Below are 16,347 nucleotides of genomic sequence, written 5' to 3' on the forward strand. Positions count from 1 at the left end.
AGAATGCTACTAATTAATAAGTGTAGGTAATTGGCATGAACGCAGGATATCTTTGTAAAGAGAATACACTACATCACTGTAGCTTAAACAAGAAGTCACCAATACAACTCTGTACATCTTAGATGCTGTAAAGGGCCTTTTTAAAAAATCATCATTACCATAATTGAAATAATTATAACTATAAAGCTTTTAAAGTATACTTAAGGTTTCAAAAACCACTTATGAAAGGGTCTCATAGTTGCCTGGACTCTAAATATGGCATCTTGTGTGCATATTGTCACAAGATTTATAACCAGAAAGGAGAGAATATAGGAACAGGATCAGAAAAAAAGCCTGGAAACTACACAGTGATTAATTACCCTTTCAGTTAAATAAATTCTGTTTTTAGGGGGGGGAAAAAGTCCAAAACTCATCTCTTCTGAAGGTTTTTGAGAAAGGTAAACAGAACTGAAGCAAAAATATACAATTTCTTGACAGTTATAAAAATAGTCTCTTACATGTTATATTCCATTTTGTCTATCAAATTTTACAAGTATTATGATATTAGCACCTAGTCAGTTTGCTGTTTATAGTATAGTCCTGAAGATTTTTCAGGCCCTAGGCTATTAACAGCCTGCAAAAATCAGTATGTTATTTACTGATGTATGCAACTGAGTATTGATCTTCTCATTAATGGAAGCCTATAAATTCGGGAACTGAGGTCAAAGCCTGGTTTGGCCAAAGCTGTTGGCCAGGGCACTATTTGCTATGCATAATCACTAATGATGTCTTTCTGAACACCATTATTATTCAGTAAAGCAAACCCATTTCTCCAAATAGTTTGCAACTGCATTCATGGAGTATGTAACAGTGGAATTACAGGGGATGGAAGATGCACTTGCTTCTCTGGATACAAAGGGCTCAGCTGTGATGAACGTAAGTAGATTTTCTATATAAGATATCCTTAGTAGTTCAGCTAGTTAGAATTGGCAAGGAAGAGCTCCCATAACCGTCATCATCAGTTCGGTCACTAAAAATATGACCAATGGGCCCTAAATCAGATGTACTTTGAACTAGTATACCACAGAAGGCACTGCCTCCTGGCACAGCATATAGATGCAGCTTAACCTGTCACATTCTGTCCCTCAGCAATAGCTGAATGTGAGGCCTTGCAGTGCCCTCCAAACTCCAGATGCACTGCCTCAGGTGAAGATGGAAGGCAACTGCAATGCACATGTCTCCCCAGCTACCATGGCGATGGTACACAATGCAAACGTGAGTACATGTCCACTGAGCTCTTTGTATACAATATTATTCATCTTATAGTTCAGATATTGAGCATGCTTTGAACCAAATTTCATCATCTAATTGTTCTTGGGTTTACATACCAAAGCAGTCTCATGAGCACAAACTAGACTGCTACAGGATGAAGCTAAACCTTAACCTGAGCTTCGGAAGTACATCAGTCCAATCTATAACAAGCTTCAGTACATGCAACCAAACCAAAGCTAGTAAACCCCCTTGAAATATATAGTGTGGATACTGGGTCATTAGTACTTACAATTCTGTTCCTACCATGTCCCTCTACTTGCTGAAGTTCAACCACATAGTTTGCGTCCTTAAAAATCAACAACAGCAACCAAGGGCTTATATTTATTGAATATCCATCATATGGCAGCTCAGCTTCATCACTAAGCATAAACTGTGCAGACAAGTAAAGCTCATTTTAGCTTTCCTGTTTTTTCATGAAACAAAGCTAAGAGTAGCTCAGTTAGAGGTAAAAGCCTATCTTAAAGTTGTCTTTATAGAGTCCTCAACTTGCTATTGAGTGCTCACAATAACTGTATCACAAGGGTCCAGATTTTCTTTCATCTGCTTACATTACATATTATAGCACTAGCTCTTCTTTCTAGACCAATTGCTGAGGAAAATGGGTTATCTGATGCTGGAAGCACTACTTAGTAAATGCTGGCTTGGATCAGACCACAAGTATAATACTACTTATCCTGTCTAGGAATATTTACATTATATCCTCTTGGTTCTAACTATGGTGTCATCCTCTCTGATTATTCTTGAACCCCATCTAAGAGCTAGACATCAGAAAATCACTCCACAGGGAATACTCTTCTAGCAGGCAAAATAAATGAGAAACAAAGAAGTCACAGCAACCAACAGAGAAGAGGGATACTAGTATCCCTACCTCTCTTGGGTTTTGTATTGATGCAGTCTCTGTCGAAGTTACTCCTCTGCCCCAGTGCCTTTAGATACTGGGATCATCTGCGGCTTAAGCCAGTGTCTTCTATATTTGACTGGCTAGGAAGTAAAGGACAAGCAGCTCCAGCACAGTTAATTGAGGATAACAGTGGCTGCCCCAGACTCTGCTTGAAGGTAGCATTGCTAATGGTCAATCTGAGCATGTAAATATATATGTACATGTGTGATTTCACACCGGAACAAAAGAGGAGGCTTGAAAGAGTGAAGCTGAGCACTGCCAAATCTCTGAAGGGGAAGAAAGGGAGGAGGAGTGGGGAAGACAGTGAGCCTCACTACCTTTTAGGTGAGTCCAGGGCCTGCCACCTTCCAACTACAATGTGTGCTTATCCATATCCTAAACTGGACACAAAAGTGTTAAGAAGGTGTTCACCAAACAGTGCTGGACTATGAAGAAGGACAAACCACGCCATTGCCTTGGGGAAAAAAAAAATAAAAGGACAGAAGCGATGGAGTGGATGATCTCTAGAGGTCCCTTCCAACCCCTACCTTTCTATGATTCTATGACTCATGGAAATAATTAGTGAGCTTCCAGTCCAGTCCTGAAACTACAGCATTATGGAAGACTTGACTAAAGCATTTGCTGGCCAGTTTTCCATATAGCTAAATGGATGACATTAAATTGTTTAATTACCGGAAAGAAAACAACAAAGGTCTATTGTACAGAGAAATATTTTCCAACTAATCTGACACATACTTAAAACTTGTACAGACCTCGTATCACCTACCTGACCTTTTCTGGTTAAAATCCACCAGAGCACGGGGAAATAGCTGTGATATTTTAATGAGTACATTACGTGTTTTAATCTGTTTATAACTCAATTTGCCAAGTTAAGAGATTATTTCTGTTCAAAAGCAAACAGTTGGTTGCTACGTTAGCATAAACACATTCCTCCCCTTTGTCTTCATGCTACCACGATACTCCAGACTTGGCTGTTATGAAGAGTTTAGTCTACACAGGGATTTTTTGGCATGAAGGTGCTCTGGCAAATTCTCGTCTTAAATTTCAGAACTGTGTGCAATAATTCATTCACTTATTTTTTTCACAAGCTATCAACCCATGCTCCAAAGAGGTCTGCAATCCTAAGGCTGACTGCATTTACCTTGGACCAAATAAACACAAATGTAGCTGTCAAGAAGGTTACAGAGGGGATGGTCAAGTCTGCTTACCCGTAGACCCCTGCCAAGAAACACATGGGAATTGCCCTGCAGAGTCTACCATTTGCATATATGATGGTCCAGGAAAGGTTAGTGTTGAATGGGTGCCCCAGACATTTCCAGTGTCAAATGCCTAGTGGGGAATAATACTTTCTCTCTGAAAAAGAAGCCATGAAAGTATGGGAACAGGCCTCAAGGAGGCCAGGTTCTGCATTCATTGTTTGGTGTAAGCCCTGCCAATGACCAGGAGTGAGTTCCTTTACCTCCCCTCTCTATTCATCTGGGTGATGCTTTCCCCTCTGAAAATAGGGATGGCAATAATGTCCTTTTTCTTAGAATATTTTGGCTCAGATTTGCCTCCTCAAAATTAAGGCACTGAAATGGAGCTTCTCCCAATTACATTTTCTCTCTCTAACCACAGGGAGCTTGTAGGACCCATAGGCTCTTCACACAGGTAGATAAGTGCCTACAGTGAATATATTTAGGAAATAAGTAACCTGGGTCTTTCAAGACTACCAATGAAAGGCACCATATAAAGGCCACATATTATCCACACTGCCGGGAGCTGGCTCGGGTTTCCATGTGTAAAACTTATGCCACCAAGAAAGCAAGATTTTGGAAGACCGTGTCTATTTCCCTGAACACTCTTAGTGGGCAAAAAATGAGCCAACCTTCCAGACTCATCCTGCAGTTCACATTCACATAACTACTGATATGCCTCACTCTTTAGTAATACTCACTGGCACACATTCCGGGAGGCAGAGGGCTGTGAGAACACAGGTAAAAAATCTGACCTACTCACATTGATTTCAAATATCCTCTTGTCACAGAAGCAAATCTAAAGGGCTTTATCTGAAGGAGATTTTAGAGTGAGTAGTTTTCTGAGGTGGATAAAATCTAGATGGGAGTTATATAACTATGGATAAGATTTATACTTGCATCTTAAATTATCAGATACTTAACTAAGGCTTAGGAAGCTCACTTTCTTTAGACCCTAACTCCAGAAACTATGCTAAAATTCACAATTTGTGCATACCTAATTTTCTTTCCCCTCTCCTATACTTCTGATTTAGTCCCACTGTGAATGCAAGGAGCATTACACAAACTTTGTACCTGGGAAAGGATGCAGCATGACAGACATCTGTGAAACAAACAATACCTGCCATAAAAAAGCTAAATGTTCAATGGTTGCACCAGGACAGATTACGTAAGTCTTTTTGCTTACTAAAGCTTTCATTGAGTTTCTCCCTCCACTTCCTAGTAAAGAGGCTACTAACACAAATCCAGTGGACTAACACCGCCTGAAGTTATCATTAATGTTTTCTTTACCAAGGACAAATTCCAAGATTTAATGGGGTTAGGGTCAACCAATTAGCATAGTGCTTGGTTTCATCAGTCCAGTTGCTAATGCAGACTAAGTTTTATTTATAGCACTCAGGGTTATTTCTCTACTGGTAAATAAAAAGGACCAAGACTTTTTTCTGTTCCTCAGGACAAGCAGCATAGTCTGGATCACAGCTAAAATCTCCTCTCCTTCTAAAGCAGAGTAACTGCCTCTTGGCAGAGGTCCTTGGCACACACTTATCCCTTCAGCTGTGCCTGGGAAAATGATATTTGGTGTGGGTCAGAAACATGCCAAGCAGCATGCTAAAAATTAATCATCATTAATTATCATGGGATAGCACTGGAGCCCTGGCTGTTTTTAGTATACTAATACTAAGGAATCTGCTCCCCCCCATGCTGTGAAAGCAACACCAACCTCATCAGATTCCTCAAAGCCTCAAGACAAGCACATAGGAAAAACTGCAAAACCAGAGTTTGTTTTCCTGTCGAGAAATTTGCTACACATGTCGGGAAGAAAGTCAGTTTTAACGCTAAAATTAACAAAGCTATCTTAAACTAAACAATTTGGATTGCATGTTTCTATAGACCAGAGATGGCTAGTACTGGGTTTAAAGAGTTGATGTTAGTTTTCAGGAGCTGAGAGATTGAATGTGAAAGACAAGACAGGTCATTATTGTAAGATGGGAACAGATTATTTATAAGTCTATAGAGACAAAAAGCGTTCACTCAGGAGAGTATTCTTATGGTTAGATCTTGCTTCATCATGCAACTTTCTCTTACAGTGTAATATGAACAACACTTTTGTGTAAGCTATCATGCATTTGGAATAAGTTTACCTAGAATAATCCTAGTTCATTTCTGCAGCATATTACAGTACTCAAACTGCATTTGGTATAGACTTTTACACTATACTCAGTATAGTACACCACTACACTGCACAATATAAGTTGAAAATTAAATTCCACATCACATAAATCAGGACCTTTCTTTTCTAACTTGTCACTGTTGCAACACAATTTTGAACAGCTGAGGAAGTTTTGAGAATTTTAGAATGGGAAAATTAAAAATTACTCCCTGGGAGACAAACAAGCCATTTGAATGCTTTGCACATTTTTCATTCAATGACTTTTAATGGCAAAAACAAACACAGACAAAAAGAATGGGATTCAACTCCAACTAAAATTATCCATTTTGAAAACAAAACTGAAACTATACTGAATAGTTTGCAACTAAGTAAAATCAAATTATGAAAAGAGGAACCTTGCAATGAAAAGCATTGATTGGTAAATGTGAGCACTGAAAAATGCTACATGTGGGCACAGTAAATTGTTTCTGATAAGTGACAAACACTGTATTTTGGCTGCATCCCAGATTTTAAATGTATTTCAGAGAGCTTGTTTTTGTGGGTTTTTTTACTTCTTTTAAAACACAAAGGCGTAACAGAAGCCACAAACCTGTGTTGCTTGCTTTCTTCTGTTCTTGGGTTTGTTTTTATTACAGACACAGTGGAGCTGTTGGTTTCACCCATATAGAATCTCATCTGCTTTAACCATAATCAAATGATTTGTATATGAATAAATCACTTACTCTGTCAAAGATGCAGAAAAAACAAACATTTTGTTTATGAACCTAACAAACTCTTGGAAAATCAATATTATCTCTGTTTTCTCTTTCCATATAGATCTTTTCTAAATAGTTGCTGGCGCTTTCTTTGGCATTATTTCAACATAGTAATTATGTTCAGCCTTGCCCAGAAGCTATGAAGTTTCAACTGGTGCGGAATTACCCTGCATATTAGACCTCTCTGGTTTCCGGTCAGAACACACTTTCCCTCAGACAAACTCAATTATTTTCTTTTTAATCCCACTCTTGTTACTCTAACTATGTCTTCAGGGTAAAAATTAGTAGTTTCATAGGCCAAAACTCTATTAAACAAGTTTTAGGCAAAATGGAGACAGAAATCTGATCTCCTTTTCTCTAGAGAACTCTTCTCCCCCCTTCCGAGTAAAGTGAAATAAGGACTATTCTTGTCTTTTTCAGTCCTGCCAATACCATCCATGCAGCATATCATGAAAACATGAAACAACTAAGTTTAAATAATTCCTTGACATTTGTTGTAAAAGCTATTCCTCTTTGGAGGCACCCAGCTCGTACAGTACACAGTGCACTCAGAGCAAAACCTCTCAAGCCCTATACAGTACTGCCTGGCCACACAGAGTAAATTACTCCATCAGAAGGGGTGAAAGGACAGACAGGTTGAAGGGTTCAATCTCATGCAATGGGTGCCCATTCTATAATTGCTAAATGCTTTCATTTGGCAGTCAAATCCAAACCATGCTACTGGACACCCACTCAGTTATAAGGAATACTGTCTTCCAACAAGAAGTTTCAAGCTATGTAGGTATTTCTGCAGTTCACTGTGCCTCTGGAAATGACAGACAAAAAAAAAGGTACTCTCTGTAATCATCTGCTTCTTTATAACTATTTGCTGAAAAAAAAAAAAAAGATATGATGTTTATTTTGAAACATTAATCTGATTTGTACAATATCTGAAGGATAGTTTCTTCTTTCTACTCTGTTGAACTATTCCTCAGTCCCTTTCAAGCCACAGTTTTTTCTTCTCTGCTCAAAAGTGAGGGAGGCTATGTACATCAATACAGCAATATTTACTCTATTAGAACAAAGGGATCACCTCCCAAGGAGGAGCTACTCCTCTGTCACAGCCTCAAAACCTTCATCTGGGCTCCACAGTCATACTCTCTGTCCATGAGATTCCCTTAAAAAGAATAGAGCTCACCATCAGAGTTGCATCCTAAAAATTTAAGATGCTTTTAAACTACTATTTTTACCCAGCACCAGAAGAAGTCAAAGCTTGAGTCTCTTGACCAAAAATCCCAACACTCTGCAGAGTCTATACGTAACCTCCCAGATTACAAGGATTGTGGGTATTTTCAAATAATATTGCTATTAACAGAAAAACAACTACTACAGAGACTGTATGTAGGAAACAGGAGATGATTTGGCATCAGGTTGATACTGCTGTGGGGTGTGAGTGGCAGACGTGTGTTTGTAACAACCACCACGTGCAAGCAACTACTTTATTAGTAATATAAAGAACATCTTTTGCTTGGAGTAATGTTCTTCCTCTAATTATGCCTTTAGAAAAAAATATACAGAGAGATGAATCATTATGGATAGGACATATACGAATACTGAACATGCTGGGGACTTAATTAGGAAAGGCACTATTAAAAGCCAATGTTTGACGATGCAGAACATAGTTGTTTCATTTCTAAATATAGTTAGGACTTCTTTCTTGCCTGCTACATGTTGACAAGTGCCTGCTTTAATTTTAGTACTGAAGATGAGTCAATGACTGAGTTGACATGTTCAGCCAGTCTCCTGGGAGCAACCAAGTAGGGACTGATTTTCTGAAGAGCTGAGATTGGCAAAACCAGCAGGCATTGATGGCCCTTCGCATTGAGACAGGAAGTACTAACCACCTCTCCTAGTAAACAGACAGACTGACACAAGGTCAAGGCACACACAAGTTCTAGTTGCTTTTTGAAACTCACAACCATTTGTACCCATCACCACCTAATAGCAAGGGCATGTCAATTACTTTGACAACCAACAATTTCTTTGCCACCTCTCTCGCAAGGCTGAAGTATTTCACAGCCATAACACACAGTTTTCACGAAGCATGTTCCTGCTTTCATAGGATAGAAAATGCCACATTGTTACTTGGAGTTGTTCTCTTATAAATTTCCTTTAGATTTCTCCTCAGCTGCAACACACTACTTCAAATCCAGCCCATTCCAAGGCAGTGAGGACACTGAGCCCACCTGGAGGCATTGCCTGCCACTCCCATGGGCATCATGACCTGAGGCAGCCTTGGACATATGAATTGGGGCTTCATACAGCTACCTCCCTGTCACAAGGGTGGCACTCCACACGTTTATGCCCTAGCCTCTCTGTGCCCACAGGTAGAGCAGGTTCAGTGGCTCTCTGGGCTCTAGCAACCATGACATTTGGGGACCAGAGTCTGCGCTGCAACCAGAGGCATTGTGTATTGCCCATTCAAAATGCTTCTGCAAGACTGTGTCTACAGCTGCCTCCTGGACTGACAGACAAGCAGCCACCAGGCTGCCCAACACACTGACACACTTTAGAGCACACAGAAGCAACTATTAAACTAGAATGGATTGGTGCTTCCTAAAAATGCTTTCAGAGAAGCAATTATGTAACTCCTGGAGCAGGTTTAGCTGTAGCCTTGCTGACAGCTCAAGGCATCAAGCCCACAGCTAAAATGATGATCCCTTCACAGGTGTACATGCCAGGAGGGGTCCGTGGGGGATGGGTTTGTGTGCTACGGAAACATCATGGAGCGCCTCCAAGACTTGAATGCAGAAGCAGGAGGACGATGGCAAAGCAAACTGACAGCTGCCCTATCGCTCCTGGGTAAGTGACCACATGCAAGCAGAGTCAGCTCCTGCGGGGTGGGCTGATTTTGCCCCATCTTCCCCTTGGGCTCCCTGCCGCAGGAAGGTGCCACATAACACAGCATGCACACTGCTCACTGCAGACTCCCTCTGACCACCTAAAGTCACCTTTGCTCAGCATGTCATGCAACCTGCAAGAATTTCCAAGCAGAAGTGCTAAACGTGTTCTCACAACCCCTCACTCATCATTTGGTGGGTTTTGTCCCATAGTAGATTGCGGGATCATCTCACTTCACTCTCATTTATTTATCTCTGCCCTCATTCATTTGGATAAATGAGATTTATCTAGAAAAAGTCGACCAAAAATATCAAGATCTCCAGCTGGGTCTCTCTTCCCTGGTCCCCAGCCACCAGCAGTGGCAAGGGGAAGAGACTGATCCCATCCCCTGTCTCCATCATTCTCAGTATCCTTCACCAGAGCATCTTGGCCATAGCTGGAGGGAATCTCCATATTTCCCAAACCATCTGCAGAGGTGAGAGAGTCCCTGTCAGGGCTCGCAGCTTCCAGCCCTCCACAGTTATTGTATTCACCTTGCAAAGAGAACATCATAACCAACTCCATCATGTTTTGTTGCACGGCCATAAATTTGAGCTATGTACAAACACAGTTAGAATTAAGCTGGATCTTTGAGTTAAATTTGTAACTATGTAAAGTTTCCTCCTATTTAATATAATTTTCTCAGTCCTTTTCCATGTGTCCAACAATTAAAACAATGAGCCTGAACTCGAGACAGAAGAGAATAAGAATTCCTCATAGCTGGCCAAGCACAAAGCCTGGCAGGGGCTTTCATGTTCACTACTGAAGATGGAAATCCATTGCCTCAGCACTAAGAGCTCAGTTGAAGTTTCTCTCTGTTTCTTCTTACATGTCTAAAAAGTGCCCAACATGCTGAGCACCATCTGTTAACACAGCAATCCAGATTTTATGTTCTTTGGTTAAGTTTTGGACATAAATGTTCCATTTGATTTACTGGCCAGAAACTACAAAGGCACATTAACATAGGTTATCTTACAATACATTCACCTCACACTGAAGTCTTTCAAGAGCTAAGAATATACAGCAGAATAGTCCACACAGTTTTCTAAGACAGGATGTTATTTTTGAGATATATTCTCTGGTACAACATATCCATAATGACTGCAAAGATTTTTTTTTCAGTTCTGACTTTAAACTTCTCGAAAAAATGTTGACTAGTAGAAATATTTAATGCTTTCAGCTGCAGAATCAGTGCTCTCATACTGCTGTCTTGGAAACAGAAATATCATCTGGGTAGCAAATGAACTTTAATTAACTTTCAGCTCATCGGCTTTTATTACCAGCTATGTGTTTGCTAATATTTGTAGTACCAACAGGTTATCAGTAGCATGTCCCTAACCCCATGACAACTAAATTGATTTAAAGCAGAAGACCATCTTCCTGTAAAGACATATCTCCTAAGAAACACTGGTTTCATGTCCATCACCCTGGTCTGCATGCCACAGAATCAGGAATGCCAGAAGCATTCTGAATGTTGTGCCTCATCCTGTGTCAAATATGCAGTAGCGCCTGGATTTCGCAATCTATCTACCTCTAATCTTTTAATGATTTGGACTTGAGAATCTTAAATTCACTTTCAATAATCACAGATAGTATTCTCGTTTATCCTGCCCTTGCATACCTTGCACCAAGTACACAGTCCCTTCCTCCAATGAGCTTCTCAATACACATCTAAACTTTTTTGTTTCCCCAACTGCCTCCTCGGTTTTCTCCTTGTAAGAAAACGTCTACGAATGGCCGCTGAGTACTCTGGGACCATTTACTGTGCTTGTACCAACAAACAAAGGGCTCAAAGGTACAAATGTAAGTAAACAAGAGAAAAGGGTTTACATTAGGGGGAAATTTAGCTCCTTCAAACATCTGTTTTAAGTATGTGTTGGAATAGATTCAGAAGAGCTTTTTGCTCTATTATGCTTCTGGGTACATTTAAATCTAGGGACCAGAGTTGTCTTTTTCCTACTTGGAAAAAAAAAAAAAGCAAAATAGTTCAGTCATCTTTCAAGTAAGTTTTAGACTGCATTACATAGCTGTGCTCAAGGTCTTTTCACTTGGTAGAGACAGGCTGAATTAAGATCTGAATTTTCAACAAGGAGCCCTACAGGTCACATTTTACATAAGGGTGATGAAAAATACTGGTCTTAGTTTTAAGTAGCCTGATAGGTAAGTGGTCAGCATCCATTGCCTTCCACTGAGGTTAGGACAACTCTGGAGGGACCTACTGCTCCTGCAGGGACATAGGGGTGTAATCTGACCTGAACTGAAACCAAAAGAGGCCTCCACTTGGTTCAGACCCTACCACTTCACTTTGGGGAGAAAAGAAATGTAACAGCTGGAGGGAAAAAAAAAAAAAAAGACATTCACCATGAGATATTTTCCTTTTTAGATGAAGCCCAGATTGAAATAAATGTGTTCTTCTGCTCTTCTAGATAAAGGATCTTCTGAATAATAAACAGAAAGCACAGTATTTCGTGAAACTCCATGTACTTGCTGGTCAGCTGGATACTAGTAGCCTGAATAACACTAATATAATATATACTTTGACTGGCAAGTCAGCAGAGATATCAAAGGGAGAAAAGGTAAGTGGCTTTCCAGCCTACCTCAACAAGAAGGCTGACCTTCGTTCACTCAACAAGGAGTAGGAAAGTTCTTTCTGCAGTGAGAGGTCAGGTTGCAGATAGATGCTGGGTTACAAAAAAACACAGCTGTGGCCGTGCGTTACAAGGAGTTCAAATGAAACTTTAAACCTTACCATCATCAAAGTTCCCACTAAAATCAGTGAAAACAAAAATTATCTTCAGAGACACATCACTGCTGAGTGATGTGGTCCTCTAACACAGACTACTCTAAAAATGTTTGCTAAAACTAAATCATCTTAAGGCTGCAGGCACAACCTACAGAGCTAGGGAAAGAGGCACTAAGAGAACCTAGGTGAAGTAAGAGGGGGTGTGGGGAGGGAAAAGCCCAGAGCTTATGCTGGAAACCTATATGTATTGTTCACACAGAGCAAGCACCAGCTGTGCTGCAGATCCAACCACCCACTGAGCATCAGCATCCTATGAATGATGCAGCAAACAGAAGGCTTTCAGCATAAATAAAATGCACATGGCAATTTATCATAAAAAGTATGGTGTAAAGTTCATCACTAGCCCAGTTTATTCAACATCAGTAAACAACAGAACAGTTTGATTCCACAGTTTAAAAAATGTGTTCTCTGTGGCAGATACACTAGATTTTATAATCTAGAATTATTGCTCTTGGCCTATTAAGTATCTCTTAATGACTTGGGCCTAAGTGAAGGCTTAAATCAAGTACTTCTCATGTTTTATAGTAGGTCAGTAACATCTGAGAATTCCTACAATGAGTACACATTTGTAACAGGAAAATATCACTACTGTCTAAAGCTTGTTAGTTTCCTGCAGGCTTCAGTACAATGCAGAATCAGCAACATTTTGTTATTTCAAATATACATATAAGGAAATAAGTTGTAGTCCGTTAAGATTACAGGAGTTGACCCTTTCAGTGCAAACCCATTTTAAATCACTCTTGTCAGATTTTTGTTACTAGCGGTCATCCGATCCCTTTAGGTACACAGCTCTCCCCACAGGGAGAGAACTTTGCTGAACTGGAACAAAAACCCCACATCTAAAGTCAAAGGAATTCTTTCCATTTCCTTGGTAAGCGTTGAAAGCAACCTCTAGTCTCCCCAGATTTAAACAGCTCGGATGTTGGCAATGGAAGGGAGTGTTAGACTTTATTCAACTCGCATATTCACTTTGTTGTCATTCCATAAAAAAGAGTTCACTATCCATTGCCTAATTTCCTTCAGGATAATCAATTCAGAATTAGAATCCAAGGAGGAAGAAATAAAGGAAAACTTCTGGAGGGAAATATTATTGCTTCCAATGGGATTTTGCACATTATTGACAAAGCCATGGACAACATGGAGCCAACATTTGAAAGCAGTAAAGAGGTGAGCTGTAAACAATATACACACTATAAAACCACCTGGACGCTTTGCTGTGTAACCTGATCTAGGTGGACCTGCTTCAGCAGGAGAGTTGGACTAGATGATCTCTAAAGGTCCCTTCCAACCCTTACCATTCTGTGACTATATGACTGACAGCAGCTAGACAAACTCTACCGAGCCATTGTGCATCAACTCAGAGAAGCAACATTCAAAGTGAAAGGTAATGACACAATCTCCAGAACAAATGGACATTTGCTCTTCTGCCAAGCTGGTCCATGAAGGATTTGGTTGTACTCCCTGCATTTAAGTGTTTCCTTGAGAAACTGGCAGTCACCATCAGAGCATCTCACTGAATTCTAGAACAACATACTAAAGCGGAGGGACTTCCTGACCGATAACAGGCAAAATTTGAATTCAACAATCCCTCCCCGCAAAAGGCTATTATAAAAACTAATGATTTTTTATGTTAGTGTACTTCCTTGAGACTTCACTTCTTTATGAGATATTCCTGCAAATTTTTTTTTTCTCTGACCTTTCTCATTTGTAATGAAAAGCTAATAGCACTTTCCCCATATGCACATTGTTGATATGCTCTGTGACTACACAGTATTCCAAGGCAATGACAAACTCTAAGCCAATATAGCACCAGAACAAGAGTGCTACCATCTCAGCCATTTCCAGACACCATCAGCCACCCAAATAATAAGGAAATCCAGATGTAGTCAATCTGTAACAACTGAGACTCATACAGTAATTCAAAAAGTGTATTATAAGAACTAGTATTCATTCCATGTTCCCAACTAAAATAAATCTTACTTTCATCTTATTTCAGGAAACCATAATGTCAGTACTTCAAGGTAATGGAAGATATAGTCAATTTACATCTTTGATACAGGTAATGATCCAGAAAAGGAACCTCATAAAGCTATTTTCTTATGTTCTTCAATATTCATATGTAATTTCACTTTTATTTTTAAATCAAAACAGAAAACTGGCCTTGGAATGGATTTACAGCAGGACAACAAGCTGTACACAGTCTTTGTTCCAAGTAATGAGGCTTTGAGTAATATGAAAGATGAGTATCTGGATTACCTGCTTTCTGCAGAGGTATGGTCTTTTATAACACAAATCTTTCTCAGTGGATATATATGTAGATATATAGCAGATGCACACTTATGTTTTCCAGTGTTCATCTGAGTTAAGCTCCTATGACAAAGGCTTAAGTTAAAGATCAAGACAACACCTAGAGAGGAGCAGGATTTGGGATCTCCCATCATATAAAGCAATGCCAATCTCCCACACCAGGCCCTTACCCCTCTGCCTGAACAGCCGCTTGGGAAAGCTCCAAACACTCTCCTGGAAGGTATCACCCTTGGTGGGAACAAGGGGAGCAGATGCCACAAAGGCCCCATTGGCTGAGAGAGACTGCTAGTGGCAGTCTGAGGAGGAAGGTTTTGTTATCCTGTCCCCTGGACACCTCCTGTCTGTCGCAACACATACACACACGAGCTGTGAAAGGCCACTGTCAAAATAAAAAGTGATGTAGGAGTGAGGGCATGGAGTGGCAAGGCACGTGCCATGAGCTGTGCACCACCACTGACTTTGAGGTTTCTGATGCATCAGCCAGTGATGCTGTTCTCATCCCCGTGTCCTCTCGACCTGTCAGGTTGGGTTTGTGAGATTCATTTTTTACTAAAATGGCCTTTTTTTCTGTTTTGGCAGGGCTCATGGAAGTTGCTGGAGCTGGTCCGATACCACATTGTCTCCAACACTGAGGTGAGCATGGCACCTTTACTGACCTGGAGTGTAAGACCATTTTTAAACCCTTTGCCACTCTGCAGGCGAGATTTTCCAAGGACAACTTCCACTCAGTGCTGCACAGCAAGGCTGCAAAGGGCAGCTATGCCTCTGTCTTTATTAAGGATAGTCCTATAAAGGTCACTAACAGACAGCACAGACTTTCCATGTTAGTGACACTGATCAAAATAAAATTCAGCTAAAAGGCATGGAGCAGTCTTTGAATCATGGCAAAATTGTCTTGTGTCACTCTAGTGTGTTATATGCAACTAACTACTTCTACTTTAAAATGCAGTTTGTGGTGCTAGTACCTAAGTGGGAGGGAAGAAAGATAAAATATATATATATATAGTCATCCTGGACCCAAGACTCACTACTTGAGCCTGCTGTGGAGCAAGAAGCACTGTCAGGAGGTATGGTGAGCGTGGCAGGGCTGCAGGAAGAAGTATCAGGCAAAGTACTTGTTGATATTGAAACTAAGCTCTCTCTGAGTCTGTTCTGCTAAGACTAGTCTTCTGTTAATCAGAGACAGGTGGTTTTGTCACCTTTTAAGTAAGTCCCCTGGTCTTCCCTCCTTTTTCTACTGGAAACAAAGAGTAGAACTCAGTAACATCACTAGCAACTAAAGCTAGAGACCAAAGTTCATTTGCACTCCAGACCTTGCTACAGGGAAGGAAGGAAGTGCTCGTATCTTTGGCAAAAGGCCCCACTTGCAGCATCCAAGATGGAGGTCATTCCCAGCACCGAGTGGGGTCATAAGGAGTAGAGACACGGGATACATGTTCCTTCACAGGATATCAGCACCACCATTTCCACAATGGACTAAGGATGCAAACAGGGCTGTTTTTAGAGAGAGGTGATAACTTTACTTACTACAATTAGGAGAAAAAATAATATCCTTTTGGACAACAAGCTCTTCACATGCAGCAAGCAGAAAGCTCAGATGAAATTTAATAGCTTTAACTTAGTTAAACAAGCAGATTAGTTAATGTGAGGCTGCCCACATAGCTAACAGGATCATTTGCTCACCCTAAAGAGAAAGATGGTCTTTCTTGTGAAATCTATCTGGACTTGAACAGAGTAATGATATTACATTTCTTTTAATAAATTTGTGTTCTTTTCAGCTAGAGGTTGCCAGTCTCATCTCAATAGAGCACATCAGAAGCATGGCAAAGCAGTTAATTTACTTTAACAGGACCAGCACCGTAAGTCAAAGGCAGCTTGCACCTATGAGTAGCCCTCTCTGATCTAGGCATGAAGAGGGGAATAACTGTTTTGTATGAAGGGGGAAT

General features: G+C 40.3%; 1 protein-coding gene across 1 annotated transcript in view; it reads left to right on the forward strand.

Moving 5' to 3' along the window:
• Nucleotides 1-16,347, forward strand: part of STAB2 (stabilin 2) — an 86,222-nt gene that overhangs the window by 12,170 nt on the left and 57,705 nt on the right. The window contains exons 6-17 of the mRNA XM_061988914.1: nucleotides 820-915; nucleotides 1,129-1,254; nucleotides 3,301-3,497; nucleotides 4,482-4,615; nucleotides 9,080-9,213; nucleotides 11,012-11,094; nucleotides 11,718-11,867; nucleotides 13,118-13,261; nucleotides 14,091-14,153; nucleotides 14,246-14,365; nucleotides 14,981-15,034; nucleotides 16,180-16,260. Coding sequence (XP_061844898.1) covers nucleotides 820-915; nucleotides 1,129-1,254; nucleotides 3,301-3,497; nucleotides 4,482-4,615; nucleotides 9,080-9,213; nucleotides 11,012-11,094; nucleotides 11,718-11,867; nucleotides 13,118-13,261; nucleotides 14,091-14,153; nucleotides 14,246-14,365; nucleotides 14,981-15,034; nucleotides 16,180-16,260 — 1,382 coding nt within the window. The remainder of the gene's footprint in view (nucleotides 1-819; nucleotides 916-1,128; nucleotides 1,255-3,300; nucleotides 3,498-4,481; nucleotides 4,616-9,079; nucleotides 9,214-11,011; nucleotides 11,095-11,717; nucleotides 11,868-13,117; nucleotides 13,262-14,090; nucleotides 14,154-14,245; nucleotides 14,366-14,980; nucleotides 15,035-16,179; nucleotides 16,261-16,347) is intronic.

This window comes from Colius striatus, chromosome 1 (assembly GCF_028858725.1).
Source record: "Colius striatus isolate bColStr4 chromosome 1, bColStr4.1.hap1, whole genome shotgun sequence".
NCBI classification, from domain to species: domain Eukaryota; kingdom Metazoa; phylum Chordata; class Aves; order Coliiformes; family Coliidae; genus Colius; species Colius striatus.